At 42.9% G+C, this 14,811-nt stretch overlaps 1 protein-coding gene across 1 annotated transcript in view; it reads left to right on the forward strand.

Moving 5' to 3' along the window:
• The window catches only part of SLC24A3 (solute carrier family 24 member 3), a 554,001-nt gene that overhangs the window by 70,368 nt on the left and 468,822 nt on the right, over positions 1–14,811 (forward strand). The window contains exon 2 of the mRNA XM_045833580.1: positions 4,341–4,469. Coding sequence (XP_045689536.1) covers positions 4,341–4,469 — 129 coding nt within the window. The remainder of the gene's footprint in view (positions 1–4,340; positions 4,470–14,811) is intronic.

Genomic DNA, 14,811 nt, shown 5'->3' on the forward strand with positions numbered 1-14,811 from the left:
TTGGCACCCAGCCTCCACTTTCTTTCCTTCCTTAGTGTCTGTGGCTTGAGTCTCCAGTTGAAAACTTCCCTTTCCAGCAGGCACCAGGTGCTATCTCCACAACCCACTCATGCCCACACCCCTGCTCCCTCAGAGCCTGTAGCCATGCACACATGTTACCTCGGCTCACCAGCATGTGACATGAGACATGTGAACCCGCTGTCTCCCTCTTCATGTCCCCACCCCATCCTCTGACTAATTAGGCCAACATGCACTTCCAGGGCCTGGCAGATGAGGAGCCAAGAATGCAGTGGACAGAGGCCAAGTGTTTTTGTTAACATTGCTCAAGTATAGCTTTGTGGAGCAGTCTCTGCCATAGCAGAGAAGTCCAGAGAAGCCAGAGATGATGAGAAGAGAGCACTGAAAAAAACAAGTGTGGCCATCTCTTCAAATCCTTTTTGTTCCTTCCATGTCATGACTAATGGGACGAGCTTAGTTTCTAGGAAATCCACACTCAGTGGAGCATTATGCATCCAGTGGTATTTCAGAACCATTTTCTTTTTTCTTTGTGATGTTTTCCTGGGGTGATGCTCATGCCTCATGCTGTTCTAATAGTTTCTGAGAAAACATCTTTCTTGAAAATAAATCCAGTAAGACTGTCTTCATCCCTAACCTATTATTATAAGGTGCAGGCTGCATTGTTGATCTATCTTACTATAGCTTACTATAGCTGCAACCAGAGGAATTCAGTCCTCTCCAGGATCTACCAGACTTAGGCTCAAATTCCATCCTGCGCATTTTTGCTCCCTGTGTGATCTGGGTTGAGTCATATTTAAACTTTGTGTTTCAGTTTGGAACTAATAGTTCAAAATAATACTGTTGTACAATTAAACATGGTAAAGAAAGGAAAACTCTTGGCACATAAATACACACTGAGTAAATGGTAGCTACGGCAAAACTATTAAATGGAGTTGATGTGGCTGTGGATGGTTCTGATCTTAGGTAAATCCATTCTCACTTATTTACACTAAAGGTAAGTTGACCCCAGAACCAACTGCCTCTTCTTAGCTCACCAGGAATTTTGTGAGGACAAATGAAATGTGATATGGGATTGTCACATTTGGTTCTCAGTGGGAAGTGAATGCAGTGCTTTACTTTCATCATTCTCATTTTCTCAGACCCTGATCTCTGCATTAGTGGTCAATGGTAAATACATTTTGGTTGACATAAGTTTGTAGATGTTGGAATCCAGAGGTGCTGCTTCAATAGTCTCTAATTCCAGAAGATATTTGATCATTATGTAAAAAAAAATCTTCTAATTTTCTGCTACAATAGCTGGCTTTATTTATACATATCTTAATTGGTATCAGCTTTTCTTTCACAATTACAGAACCATGGAAACTTGGCTTGGGAAAGAATTTTGGAAGTCATTGGAAGCGACACTCTTGCCTCTTTATAAATCTTTGCATCGCTGTGTCACAAAGCACTTTTCTTTGACTCGGATTATGAGAACAGCATATTGACCAGTCTGTTGGTCCATAGCACAACTCTATCCTTGAATCTCACACAGGCTATCAGATGCCTTTGGTGTCCTCCCTGCCCACATCATTCTGTTCTTACCTACTCATTGTACACTGGCACTGTTCAGGATTTAGCACCTGTATCTCATTGTCCAAGGCCTTTTTCTGAGCACCAAAACCTCCCTTAAACATGTGGCAGGTTGTAAGTGCCAGAGAATTAGTGTCCCTTGGGAACAGCCTTCAACCAATGGCAGGCTAGGAGTAGGTAGATAAATATTCAAGCTTCCTCACCCATTGGGTGTCTGAGATGCATGTCTACATTGGCACCCATAGATTTCCAGAGGGGCCAAGCTATAGTTGATTCATTCTGGCAACTTGCTTGAAATGTACTCTATTGGCTGACTTCCTTTCCCTGTCCCATTTTTCTATTTCTGGATCGCCTTCTCCCCTCATCACATATAAACCACCTGTGCTTGAATCCTTGTCTCAGAGACTGATTCTGCAGAAACCAGGTCTGAGACAGATGGGATGTCTTTCTCCACACTTTCAGAATTTTTTTATGGTAGTATGGTATTACATTCACATTTTAGGGCTGCTTATTGGATTTTAAGGCCACTGATCTTATTGTTTCTTCATGAGTTTTTGAAATTTTTTTCTCTACTTGTCACCAGTCTTAATTGTAAGAATTAACCATTCAGGTTAACCAACCTACAGAAATGCCTGCTTTACCCTTGAATTATATTTGGTATTATTCTCACAATTTTTGCTAAACTGATATATGTAGTTACTATGTAGGTGTTATGTTTCAGAGTCTAAAGTTCTTGTTTATTATAGTTAAGCTCCACAGTCTTTTTTTTTTTTAGAAAATATCTCAAGTCTGTCCCTGGCCAACATACATGAGTTTTAATTAGCTATCCTGATAATTTTACATCTGAGAGCGGTTTCTCTTTGACTGAGGGAGACCTCAGTGCCTGAGTGGCTGATAGTTTTTGTGTCCTGTTGGTTTAGGTGAGATGTCCACAAGCATTGTAATTTTCAGAAACTGCTATGAGTCTCATTTTACTCATCCACAAAAAGGGAATAGTTATTTTAATGTGTGCTTACTGAACATCTACTCTGAGCCAGCAATCACTGGGTGATGGAGGAACAATAGTGGACAAAGTAGACAATGTTTGTACTCTGCTTTTTTTCCCAAGTGATGTCATGAAGTTCAAAACCAATAATGAAGGTGAAATTATTTAGGAAACTGAATCACTATGGAAATAGGGGAATGGGTATGATGACCTTTCGCTTTTCAGTGACCATTTCAGAACACCACATTGATGGAGCTGGATGGGGTGCACCCTCCAGTCTTTTGTGAAAGCCCCTGAGCCCATGAATTAGATCCTTGTCTTATACTTAAATCCATTTTCTAAAAAAAAAAATCCATTTACTGATCACAGTAAGTCTGGACATTCAAGAGGTTGCCATTATCTCATGTCATATCTTTGTTTCATGCCAAGCTGCTAGAAAGAGTCATCTTTGTTTGTTTCCACCTTCCAGTGACCCCCTGACATACAGCTTTGTCATTCATTTGCCTTTGTCCTTCTTGATTTGTCCATAGTTGCCAAGGCTATTTAATGGCCACTCTTTCTGTTTGGGATTCTCTGTTCACTTTCAGTGATACAATTTTCCTTGCTCTTTTTCTTCCTTTTGTGATCCTTTGGTGAATTTTTATTCTATTTGATTTCTAAAGGAACATGGAGTTCCCTATGATTTCTTGTTCCATTCCCTTCTCTTTTATCCTTTCCCCTCTTTCTCTGGAAGGCCCTATTAATACATGTCTTATACTGTTCCCTGTTTGTTTATGACTGTCCTGATGCTTCCTGTCCCCTGAGGTGTCTGAACCCACATTTTCATAGGGAGCATACCCCCTTTCAGTGCTCTACAGACACTTCAAAATCAACATGTCCTTACCAGAGAACACACTGTACTCTCCCCTCTCATGCACTCTTCAGTCTCTGTTCTTTTTCCTGGCATTTCCTTCTCCACAGTCATCTCTGTTAGAGACTTCAGTACTGTTACATGCTTATCCCCTTCACATATTCTACTTTTCCTCATTCATGCCTTCATCTCTGGTTTATGGAAATCTCACTATGTGGCATTCAAGGCCTAGGCTATTGGATGTCAAAACAGTGTCTTAGCTTGGGTAACCCTCCAGAAGCAGATCCTGATAAAGTGGTCAGTTGCAGGTAGGTTTTTGGGGAGGTGGTCCAAGGAAATACTGGTAGGAGAGTAGATACTGGCGGGCTGGAGCCAGTCATACTGACTTAGTGGATCAAACTGTGCCCATCTCTCCCTGAATTCATGTTCAGTGAGGCAATGTTGGTAGCTTGAAATAGACCATGATGGGACTATTTACATCACAGAAATTGGCCAGTGGCTACAAATGAAGACTTTATCCCTGACAGAGTTGGTTGTTAAATATTTCCTAGCATGTTTTATGGAGTGGGGAATTAAGACAGGGAAGGACAATAGCCAATAAAGTGTGCTTTATCATGAGAGTTACACTGTAAACCACTACTGTGGAATCCCAGTCAAGAAAAGTCTGGAATCCAGTTTAAAATACATACCTCAAAGTCATCCCACTGGAGTAGTGAGGTATTAAGGAACTACTTCCTACCAGTTATTGGCTGAGAGCTGCTTCTGTTGGGCCCAGTAGGATCCAGAAGCCAGAAGTACAATGGTAAGGCCTAAGGGGGTATAGGCAGGATTGAGCCCCTGATGGCTCATTAAGACACTGGGCACCCAGATTGGTAAAGGTTAATTAGTGATGTGTGGTTATTATCTTTTTCTCCTCAGACCTTGACTTCATGGATCTCATAGGGGAAGACAGACAGTGGACAGTGGGGAGGAAGTTAATGCAGGTGAATGAAACCCTGACTTCAGAAGACACAGAACTTCGAAGCAGCAAGAACTGCACTGAACCAGGTAACTGACAGCTGCACTCTGGGCAGTGGCTGCTGTTTTCTCTGGTTATGGTTAAGGAAGAGCTGGATGCCATGTTTTTTTTTATCCTTGGAATTTATCTAACCCAGAGAGACTTTAAGGACATTTAGGACAAGTATCTAAGAAACTCAAAAGTGGAGATCCCAGGGGACTATTCAGATGTGTTTCTACCTCTGTATTATTTTCCCACAGGAGCTTCAGAAAAGATAATTCGAAGTCAAGAGAAATACAGTGTTAGGGATCCTAGTCATCACCTTTGGTATGGGAAAGAATAGAGTCAGATACAATATGGTGACCAGCTCCAGGATGCTGGGTTCAGCTACACATGGGACCAGCAGTCGTGGAGGGCTTCTGTTCCCTGTTGTTGGAATTGTGTTTTAGGGAGGTGATGTGATCTCTGTGAGTATCATTGCTCACTGTTATTAAGAAATGTCTCTTGCAGAATGATGAGTGTAGAACAATAAAGCACATTAGAAGTGACTACAAAAGAAGAAATGATTCAGTTGACAGGTAGAAAAGGTGTCCAGGTTTTTAAAAAGAGTACAAGCCCAGCACATGCTGCTGGTGTTGGTAGGAGTAGGGAGTGAGGGCCAGTGAAAGGGGGGACAGGAAATGATACAGGAGGGCAATGGGAGGAATAAACAAGAGCTCACCATATAAAGAATAAGGGCCCAGGAGGCACATTCTCGATTTCTTCATCTGTGGACTCTGGGGACTTCTGGGGCCCTTGACTGAACCAAATTTTGGTAGGGACCTCTGTTGATTTCTGGGGCCCTTGACTGAACCAAATTTTGTAGGGAAGATGGTCATGCCTGAACCAGAAAGGGTCTTGTTTAAATCCTAACATATCAAGGGCCTGACTGGAGCCTATCTTTAGTAAGCTGTTTTGACCACACCAGACTGTTGTAACCATTCTGTTTTTTAATGTTTTTTCATATAAAATGTCTCTTACTGTGCCAATATTGACATTCTATGGTGACTTGATTCAAATTAAATATAATTAAAAATTCAGATTCTCAGTTGCATTAGCCACACATCAAGTATTGAGAGCTGTGTGTGGCTCATGGATCCCATATTGGACAGCACAGATCATAAGAATATTTCCATTGTCTCTTGAACAGGCTGATCTAGAAGTTCTCATTTGTCTTTGGACATGTTTCCTGTCTTTGTAGCTCAAGGATATAGAGTGGATGTGTAATCTGAGCCCCATCTCTAATCTGGGTCTTGGGGTCACACTGACCTGCGTTTGAATCCTAGCTTAGAAACTTGGAAGCTATGGGCTTTGGGAAAAACAGTCAGGTTCTCTAAGCCTCTGTTTGCTTCTCTGTAAAACTAAATTTTCTGTGAGAATTGGTAATGAAGTAGTAAAGTATTAATAGCTTAGTGCTCTGTGTGTAGTAGCTCCATAGTAGGAGCTGACTCATTAATTTCGTACTCTCTGTTTGGGCACCTATCTCTCCATTACAGGCAGGTCATGGAGCTAAATTCTCCAGCCACTCCTCATGGGAATGGACCATAGAACACATCTGACTCAATCAGTAGCTTAGTTCCTCAGGTGGCCCAGGTCTGGGCAATCAGCTAGGTGCACAGAGAGGCTCAAGCACCATCTTCAAACACAGACAGGTTGAAAGATCTCACCATGACAATGAGCATGGTACCTCTGAGGAATCCTGTTTCTATGAGACTGTGATCAGAACATTGCTGAAAACTCACTTCACTACCAGTTGCCTTGATCCTCTTTCCAGAACACTGTTGAAAGACTACTTCTTAGTGTTCACTGAACAGATATTTTATGAAAACCATTGAGAACCAAAGCACTCATGGCATCCTGATTTAGAATTAAATTTAATAGTATTCATCATAATATTTATTTGTACACTTTGCAGAATTTTATTTGTATACTTTGCAGTGTGTCTGCAGAAAAATCTGGTCATTTTTTGGTTTTTAGTTGCTTGATATTTTAAGGAAGTGAACTTTTCCTCAGAGTGCTTCTTTCAAATGAACTTTGGAAGAAGGAAGGTATTTAAAATGACAGCCTTCATCATGGGCTTCAGAGATTACTAGAGTCTCTTTTGATAGAGCTCAGCTTCCTGTGTCTGCCTGGCTTAATTGGGTCTAAGGTCTTTGAAGATGGAAAGATAGGCTGGGTCTGTGCAGCAGGACTGAGGAGACGATGCCAGTGCACTGACTCTACGGGGGTGTGCCAAGAGCTTTCACTGGATCAGGTGTGTACTGAAATGGCTGTAAATGACATAACTCGTTGAATGTGAATAGAGGAGGGAAGCCAGAGGTTCCTACAGGAGCAGCACTCTGGGGCAAGTCCAAAAGATGAATGTGGCCCACGAACAAGGGCTAAAGGCCAGGCACAAATTGGCCAGCAGGGAAGACTGGTCCAGGGCACAAGTTGTGAACAAAGTAAGTGTTGGGATCCTACTGTTTTTTAATTTAAACCATAACATCAGGGTCCGCTAACTTAAAATCACAGGGCTGGGCATGACCTACCTGCAAAGCATGAAAGGTCCAAATCTCTCATCTTTTACATGAAAAAAGAAAGGTCCAGAGGGGATAAATGACCTATCCAAGCATTTGATATAAAGTGCTTGTCAGAAGCCAAGTAAAGCCCTAACTACCACATACAGATACTCAATGTATATTGATAATTAGGTAGAAAAATCTGACATTTGCATGATCTACAGTAACACTTTCCTGTAGAAATATAATGCAGGCTACAAATATAATTTTAAATGTTCTAGTAGCTTCATTTAAAAAGTAAAAAGGAACAGGTGAAATTAATTTTAACAATATATTTTGTTTAACCAAATATATCCACAGTATTAGGAATGACAAATTTCAATCACCTAATATTTTATCTCTAGGTTTTAACCCAGGAAGAACTAAAGTTTGTTTAAAAAAAAGTCTTAAAAATCTATGCTTTATTGTACTAGCTCACGTCACTTTTACTAACTTCCCTCTGTACTTGTAATTTCCATAATGATTCAAATAATAGCTGTTGACATTCTTAACTGGAATGAGTTAGATATTCATTGTGACCTCTTCAATTTGTATCAAATTATTCACTGAATTAGTTAGGGTAATAGCTGCTACAACACATTAAGTCCTTCAGATTGGGGAGTTTAACACAGAAGTTTATTTTTTTTCCTCATGTAAAGTTTTGATCTGTGGATGGCTGTGTTGTGAGGTGATGTATGGGCTTGGGAGCCCTCCATGTCAAGGTTTTCTCATACTCACACCTGGTTTCCAAGGTTGTTGTGCTTCTATGCTTTAAGAGGAAAGAGCCTGGAGGATTTCAAGCCTCTGAGTTTTATGGACTCAACTCTCACTCTCACATTCCACTGGCTGGGGCTCAGTCAATGACAATTTCTAACTTCAGGGGAGGCTGGGACAAGTCTGTTAGCAGAATGCCCTGGAAGAAGGGAAGGCAGGTTTGGTGAACAGCTATAATATTTCCCTCCAAACTTGTTCCTTTTTTAGAAAAATGAATGTTTCCTTTTTTCTTTTATACTTATTACAAAAGCATTATACTTACTCTATAGAAAAACTATACACCAAATTTATATTTTCTGAGACTGGCTTAGCTCTTGGCTCAACCTTCATGATGTTCATCTGATCAAGATGATGCAATTCATTTTTCTTTTCAGTTTGGGAGGATCACAAGTGAGTTAGAAATTGTCCCAGGTGTGCCCCTTTGCAGATTGCACCTTTTCTTTGTAAATACACGAAGCCTAGGAAAATAATGAATGCTGAGTACAGGTGAAGTCATTGGCAATAATGTGGGAAGAGCTTGAGTTCCAGAGAAAATACTAGGATCTCAATTCCATCACTTTCCACCTGTGTGATGTGGGTGAGGATCCTAAATTCTTTGACCCTCATTTCCACCATCTTTAAAGTGCTGACTAAAGGTGCTTACTTCACAAAGTTGTGGTAATCATGAAGTGAAGTAGATTTTGTGAAAGAGCTGGACCCTCAATTGTAGCCTGTACTTTATAACTAGAAATATAATGGGTATACTGATGGCAGTCATTTATAGGGACTTTACCACTCTTAGGCACATTAGAACATTGTGGGTTATGAAGATTCTCTTAAGGATGGATAGGTTATTTTTGTGTAGCTCAGCAATAATGCAGCATTTTTACAGCTGTTTGAAGGGGACATACCCTGGAATTAACTAGGAGGCATCTGACCAATGCTGTTTTCTGGCCTAAGAGGCCACTATATAGACAAACAGGATGAAATAGGGAGTACAGGATTTTCTATTTCACATTGAGAAGAGATTTTCTACTTCACATTAAAGTCTTTAAGTTTCAGGAGAAAGGGCCAGACCATATTAATTTCTTCTGGCTTCAACATCCCTTTAAGGACTTTTTAAACTGAGCATTCTTTAAAACCCAATTCTTTAAAAGCAGCTTAGGTAGTCTCACCCAGTGAATGGTACCCAGACTATTCCTGAAATATAAATATAAAATCATAAGTTCTGCTCTTAGATGCTTCTGTAGGCCTGCTTATTTGCAAAGAACTTGAGGCATTTCAAAACATTTTCATATTCATTAGCTCATTAGAACATATTTGGCCCTTGGAATAAAAATACCTGCAACTCAGGAATGACCATATTATTGATAGAAAGTTAGACTGAGACGAAGGCAAACTGAGTTAAAGAACTGAGAATTCATAGTCATAAATGTGGAAAAACATTTAGGGATTATTTATTCCTCTACAAAGGCAGAGCCAAGTAGTTGCAACACAGACCACAGAGCCTGCAAAACCTAAAACATTGACTCTGTTGCCCTTTCTAGTTCACTTCCTATACCTGTCTGAGGTCCTGGGACTGGTGCCTCATGTGGCCTGGAGGGAGGTTGAGGCAATGGTGATGTTTCCACCTTTCTCTCTGCCCTTCCTGACTCCTCCCCCAGATGCTGCCTGGGCCATGTTAAACTAGTGCCATATTAAATATTTTTATCATCACCCCTGGGCTAAGTTCTGTGACTTGGGTACTCTACTCTCTTCACTCCCACCCCGACACACAGTCACAATCAAAAACCTTCAGCATTTGCCTGCCCTTGTGTGAAGGATTTGTTTAAAAGCAGAAGAGTAAATACTCATCCCCTAAAAATACTTGAAAACTAATGGTCTGGACTAATTTCTTACTCTAGAGTGTCTGCATGTCCAGACCAGCTGTCCGCCCAATCCTCCATGTATACCTTGGAATTGCTTCCCTCTTGGGTCTGAGGGTGAAGCATCCACATGGGGTAGGCTGAAGGTGAGCACTTTCAGCCCATGTCACTTGTGGGTAGTTTCCCCAGGGCTCATTTTGCAGGCATGCTGAAGCAGTGAGCCTTGAGCTCACTTGTGTGTGGAGGCCGTGGTCACAGAGACACTGGCCATGGGTGAGCTCAAGGGGAAGCCATCCCCTGGCCCCCATCATCCCTTGACTGGACGTGTGTGCTCTGTGACAGTGATGGTTGCTTCTGCCTCCTGGTGAAGGAGCAAATATGGCCATGGCTGTGTCTCTAGACTTGGGGGTTCACTCTTGCCTGGCCCCCAACTTTTCAGTCATTCCCAGAGCAGCAGTATGCATGGAGTGACTAGGTACTCCTTTCTTGGATTACACATTCAGAAATTATCCTGTTCTACAGATAATTTTATTTCACTAATGAAACCAGGATGAGGTCTGGAAGTATGACTGGGCATCTGTCCACATGGACTAGTACTTGCATTTCCAGACTCTCCAGCCTCTAGACACAAAGTTGAGCTGTGTCCCCTCACTTTGGGTATGGAGTCAGACTTAAGTCACATGTGCAAATCAGGTCCCACGTGTGGGCACCCTCTGTTCTCATCTAAGTGCTTTCAGGTAAAGTAGGGCAGCAGTTCTCAGAGTAGGGCAGACCACCAGCAGCAACCCTGCATACTTGTCAGAAATGCACATTCCTGAGCCCTTGTGAAACTTAGTGAGTCCAAACCTCTGGGGAGTGGGCCCAGCCATGTAGGTTCTCACAAGTTAGCTCACCAGGGGCTTGTCAGGTACATTCCAATGGGAAGAGCCCTGCCTTTGCTCATTGTAGTCATCTGGGGAGATTTTGAACCCAGGCCCCACCCCAGTGGAGACAGCCTGAGTCTCTGAGACTGGGAAGAGGCATCAGTGGTTTGAATGTCTCTGGTGATGCCAGGGCTGAGCCCACCACCTGAGACCACCTCCAGCTGCTGGCTGGCTCTGGAGAGCTGCCCTGGAAGTCCAGCAGAAGGGTGAGGGGAAGATAGCTGGGCCTGTAAGCCTGTCAAAACCCATCTCCTACTATTCAATATACAAACAGGATGTCAGCCCAGCTGAAGACACCAAATGTATCTTGCTATAGGTTCCTCATGCATTCATCATTCCTCATCAGCCACACCATAGTTGCTTCATTTTAAACTCCATCTTGGGGGTGTCTGTGTTTGTTTCTAAATTTTTTCCCCTGAGAAACACTAGGGTGGAGTTTCATCCTGGACGTATTTTAATATGTGCAGTATATGAGAGTCAGGTGGAAATGCTTCTGCCTCTCCCTATCAGTGGATGTAACCTTGCCTTCTAGAACTCCATTGGTTGGTTGGTTGCCTAGCATTCACCTCTCCCACTCATACCTTTCATCCTTCTCAGAAACCTGGGCGCACCAAGGTACAGGACTGACAATGTGCCTGAGGGCAGGGCCCAGGGGTGCTGACTGCCTCTGTCTGCAGCACTCTGGTTATGACTGGGACTCTCCCAGGACTCTGGGAGTTTCAGGGTAGGATGAGGGCCTGGCCTCTCTCCCTAGAGGCTCATGGCAGCCTTCCAAGGCCTCAAGCTTTTAAAAACAGCCTCCAAGGAACAATTAGGAAAGTGTGGCTGAGGTTCTATGAGAGGGCTTGTCTGAATTGACTCAATGTTTTCCACAGACCACATGCTTGGGCATCAGTCAACAAACTTGCTGCTTCCTTCTAACTGGGGGCTCCCTGTAGCAGTGGGTCAAGGGCCACTCCTCCAGTTTGCATACCCTGGGGCAAGCCCCATGACTGGGTTCACATTCCACCCTAGGGAGTAAGTTTTAATAAGTACATGTCTAGATTATCATATTAGTGCTACTGAGGTCCCCAATATATGTAGTATTAAACCATCAGCTTGGCAGAAATTTCTATACCAGAACAAATAAAATCCCTGAGTTAAAGATTAGTAGCTTTTTTTAGAAGCCAACTCAGAACAAAATGGATGCAAGTCCAGCCCAGGGGCTTGTCTCTCCCTGCCAAGGTCTTGTGCACAGAGCCCAGTCTGGGCTTCCCAGCCCTGAGCCTGCAGTGGGACCTCAGGGTTCACCCAGCATCCATGCCATTGGGATCAGGGACAGTGGGCTGGGAAAGGGAAGAGAACAGGCTGCAGACCACAGGGTCAGGCCACTCTGGCAGGAACAAAGGACTGGGGTCCAAGGAGCCAGGGTGGATTCATTTAAGCCTTAGTTACCTCAGTTGTTAAGTGGGTGATCAGAGTACTCACTCTGCCTCAGGGTTATTGGGAGAACCAGAAGATAACGGTACCCCCATTTTATAATTGTGAAGTGCTTCTGGGTGTAGTCATGGATGTAGACCAAGGTCCCAAAGACCTGGGGAGGAGTCCTGACTTTGACATCCACAGGTGGTGGGACCCTGGACCAGTCATTTAACATATCTCAAAGCCTTGGTTTCTTCCCCTATGAAGTGGGGATAATTCATGGTACAAACAGAAAGTGTTGCCATAAAGAGTCAACAGAACAAATTGTATAAAGTATTTAGAGCACAACTCATGAATGGATGTTTATTTCATGAGCACTCACTATGTGCTCATCCAAAGGTGTCTCCCAAACAGGTTCCCAAAGTAATTTGCAGAAATAAATACACTCCCTCTCACATAATTTAGTATACATATCTTTAACTAGAGTTCATTGTTTGTTTATCCTTTTTGGGGGGTAGCATTTATTCACAATGAAGCACATAGGTCTTAAGTGTGCCATCAATGAGTTCTGACATATGTGTACACCAGTACTCCCAACCCTTATCAAGATAGAAGGTATCATATGGGGAAATCTCCTTATGCTCCATTCTCGGGAAATCCCTAGCCCAGTCTACTCCCCATACAACCACTCTTCTGATTTCTATCACCATAGATTAGTTTATGTCTGTTCTAGAACTTTAAATACACAAATCACACAATATGTACTCTTTGTGTAAGCCTTTTTCCTTAGTATGCTGTTTTTGAGATCCATTCATTCATGTTTTTGTGTATGGACACATTCTTGACTATACACGCACACACACAAAGATAGACATTTGTGCATACAGATTACACATACAAGTATGAAAGATGTTAATATGTCGGGTGTATTTTTGTTGGGATTTTGATCACTTTTCTTAGATACTTATTTTAGGTCAACTTTCAAATAGATGCTTGTGTTCTCTGGAAAGTTAGTTTGAGCTTTGGTAGACCAGGGAAGGTAAGTAGCAGGGAAGATAAGGGCAGTCATCCCTAATGTCCCATCTCACTTTCCTCCAGAGCAGAAGCATGAACTGGACTCAAAAAGCTTGTGGTTGGTTGTGGGAAGGGGACAGAAGGGAAGGGGCAATCTCCCTCATCCTTCTGTCCTTATAACTGGTTAGTCCACTCCAGATGCTACACTGCACATTCAGTTTTTTAGTTATAACAAGAAATGGGGGAAGGGGAACTGAGAAGGTGAGGAAATGGGAGAAGCATTGGGTAAGCAGCCTTATTCATTATGCTGTGGGCACTGCTTCCAGGGCTCAGGAGAACCATGTGACACTCTTCTTTGGTGGAGCTGGGCATGCTTCTTGTCACAAACACATCATCAGAGAGAGGAAGGTATTGTGTCTTCAAGCACTTGCATTGGAAACAAGATACCTTTTTAGGGAATGGGAACAGCCCACTCTAAAGTGGGAGCTGTGTGTGTGCGTGTGTCAGGGTCTTGGAAGGGGTGAAATACTCACTTTTCCAAACAAGCTCTGTCCAGGCAGAACCATTTGTTGGCATGGGTCTCTGTTTGTTTCCCTGTGTTCCTTGTTTACTTGTCAGTTGATGATTCTAATTGTCACAAGCTGATTGAGAAGAGGTAATTGAGATGCACAATGATGGCATATCCTTGGCAATCATTAAATTTCTTGCTGTAATCATCAAGTACCTTGATTCACTTTTGGTTCTCTTAGAAGCAGATGCTGAAATAAGGATTTGGGTGCATGTAGTTTATTTGGGAGTTGATCCCAGGACATACCAGCAGGGCATGGGGGAGTGAGACAGGGAAGGAGGACAAGGTAGCCAATGCATGGTGTGTCATCAGCCAGTTACCACTGTGGCCAGTGGGGCTTACACTCCTAGGGTGCCTGGGATAGAGTGTAGAAGACACCTCAGAGTTCTTCCATCCAGAGGTGAGGGAACTGAGATATGCATACACCAGCTTCCCTCAGTCATTGGAAGGACTGTTCCCAGGGATGGCAATGCTCTGGCACACCCAGTCTGCCCCTCCTGCAGGTAGAGCAGTGCCTAGGAGCAGAAACAGCTTGTCAGTGAAGGAGTGCAGGTGGTGGCAGCTGGAGGTTGGACATGTGTGCACCAGAGAGTTAATCACAGGGGAAGTGAGTGGGGCATAGACAGTGTTTGCTAAACACTTACTTCCTCCTTCCCAACTAAGTGATTTCAATGTGATCAAATAAGTAGGAAAGCTCATCCTAACCCAGAAAGATTATGTAACAACACTTTGCACTTCCTTTGTGTGTCCATGGGTTTGTCTTGCTAGGTGAAGGGATGGCTCTTGGACTCACCCCACTGGTTTTCACTGTATCATCCTGTGTGTTTGTACAAGTGCTGATGGCTCGCCAACCATTGTGCTGCAAGCAGAGGGCTTGGGCTACATGAGCCAAGGAAGCCTTTCAGGCCAGGGTCTAAATAGTGAGGCACTTTTCGTGAAGACCAGGAAACATTCCTTTTCTCCTCACTCATCTTTGACTGCCTCTGGGCATGTGTTGGACTTCTGGGGACCCTAGGAAAGCTCAGAACCTGTCAAAATTGAAAAAAATAAAAGGGGAACACTATAAAAATCTTTCCTAAGCTCCTTCTGCTAGAAAACAGAGCCCTTTGCTCACCAGGCAAAGGATTTGGGTGCATGTTTATTTTGCAATCAACTAAATTAAAAGAGTTATTTCTACAAGTGTGTTGCTGGGGCCAGGGGCTTGGAGCTTATTTACACTTGGGAAGAGAACTCAATTTTAGCCCTGAATAGAAACTAGGAAATGTGTCATTGCAGATGTGTGGCCTGTC

Source organism: Phyllostomus hastatus, unplaced genomic scaffold (assembly GCF_019186645.2).
Source record: "Phyllostomus hastatus isolate PE091 unplaced genomic scaffold, TTU_PhHast_1.1 phas_contig_17, whole genome shotgun sequence".
NCBI lineage: Eukaryota > Metazoa > Chordata > Mammalia > Chiroptera > Phyllostomidae > Phyllostomus > Phyllostomus hastatus.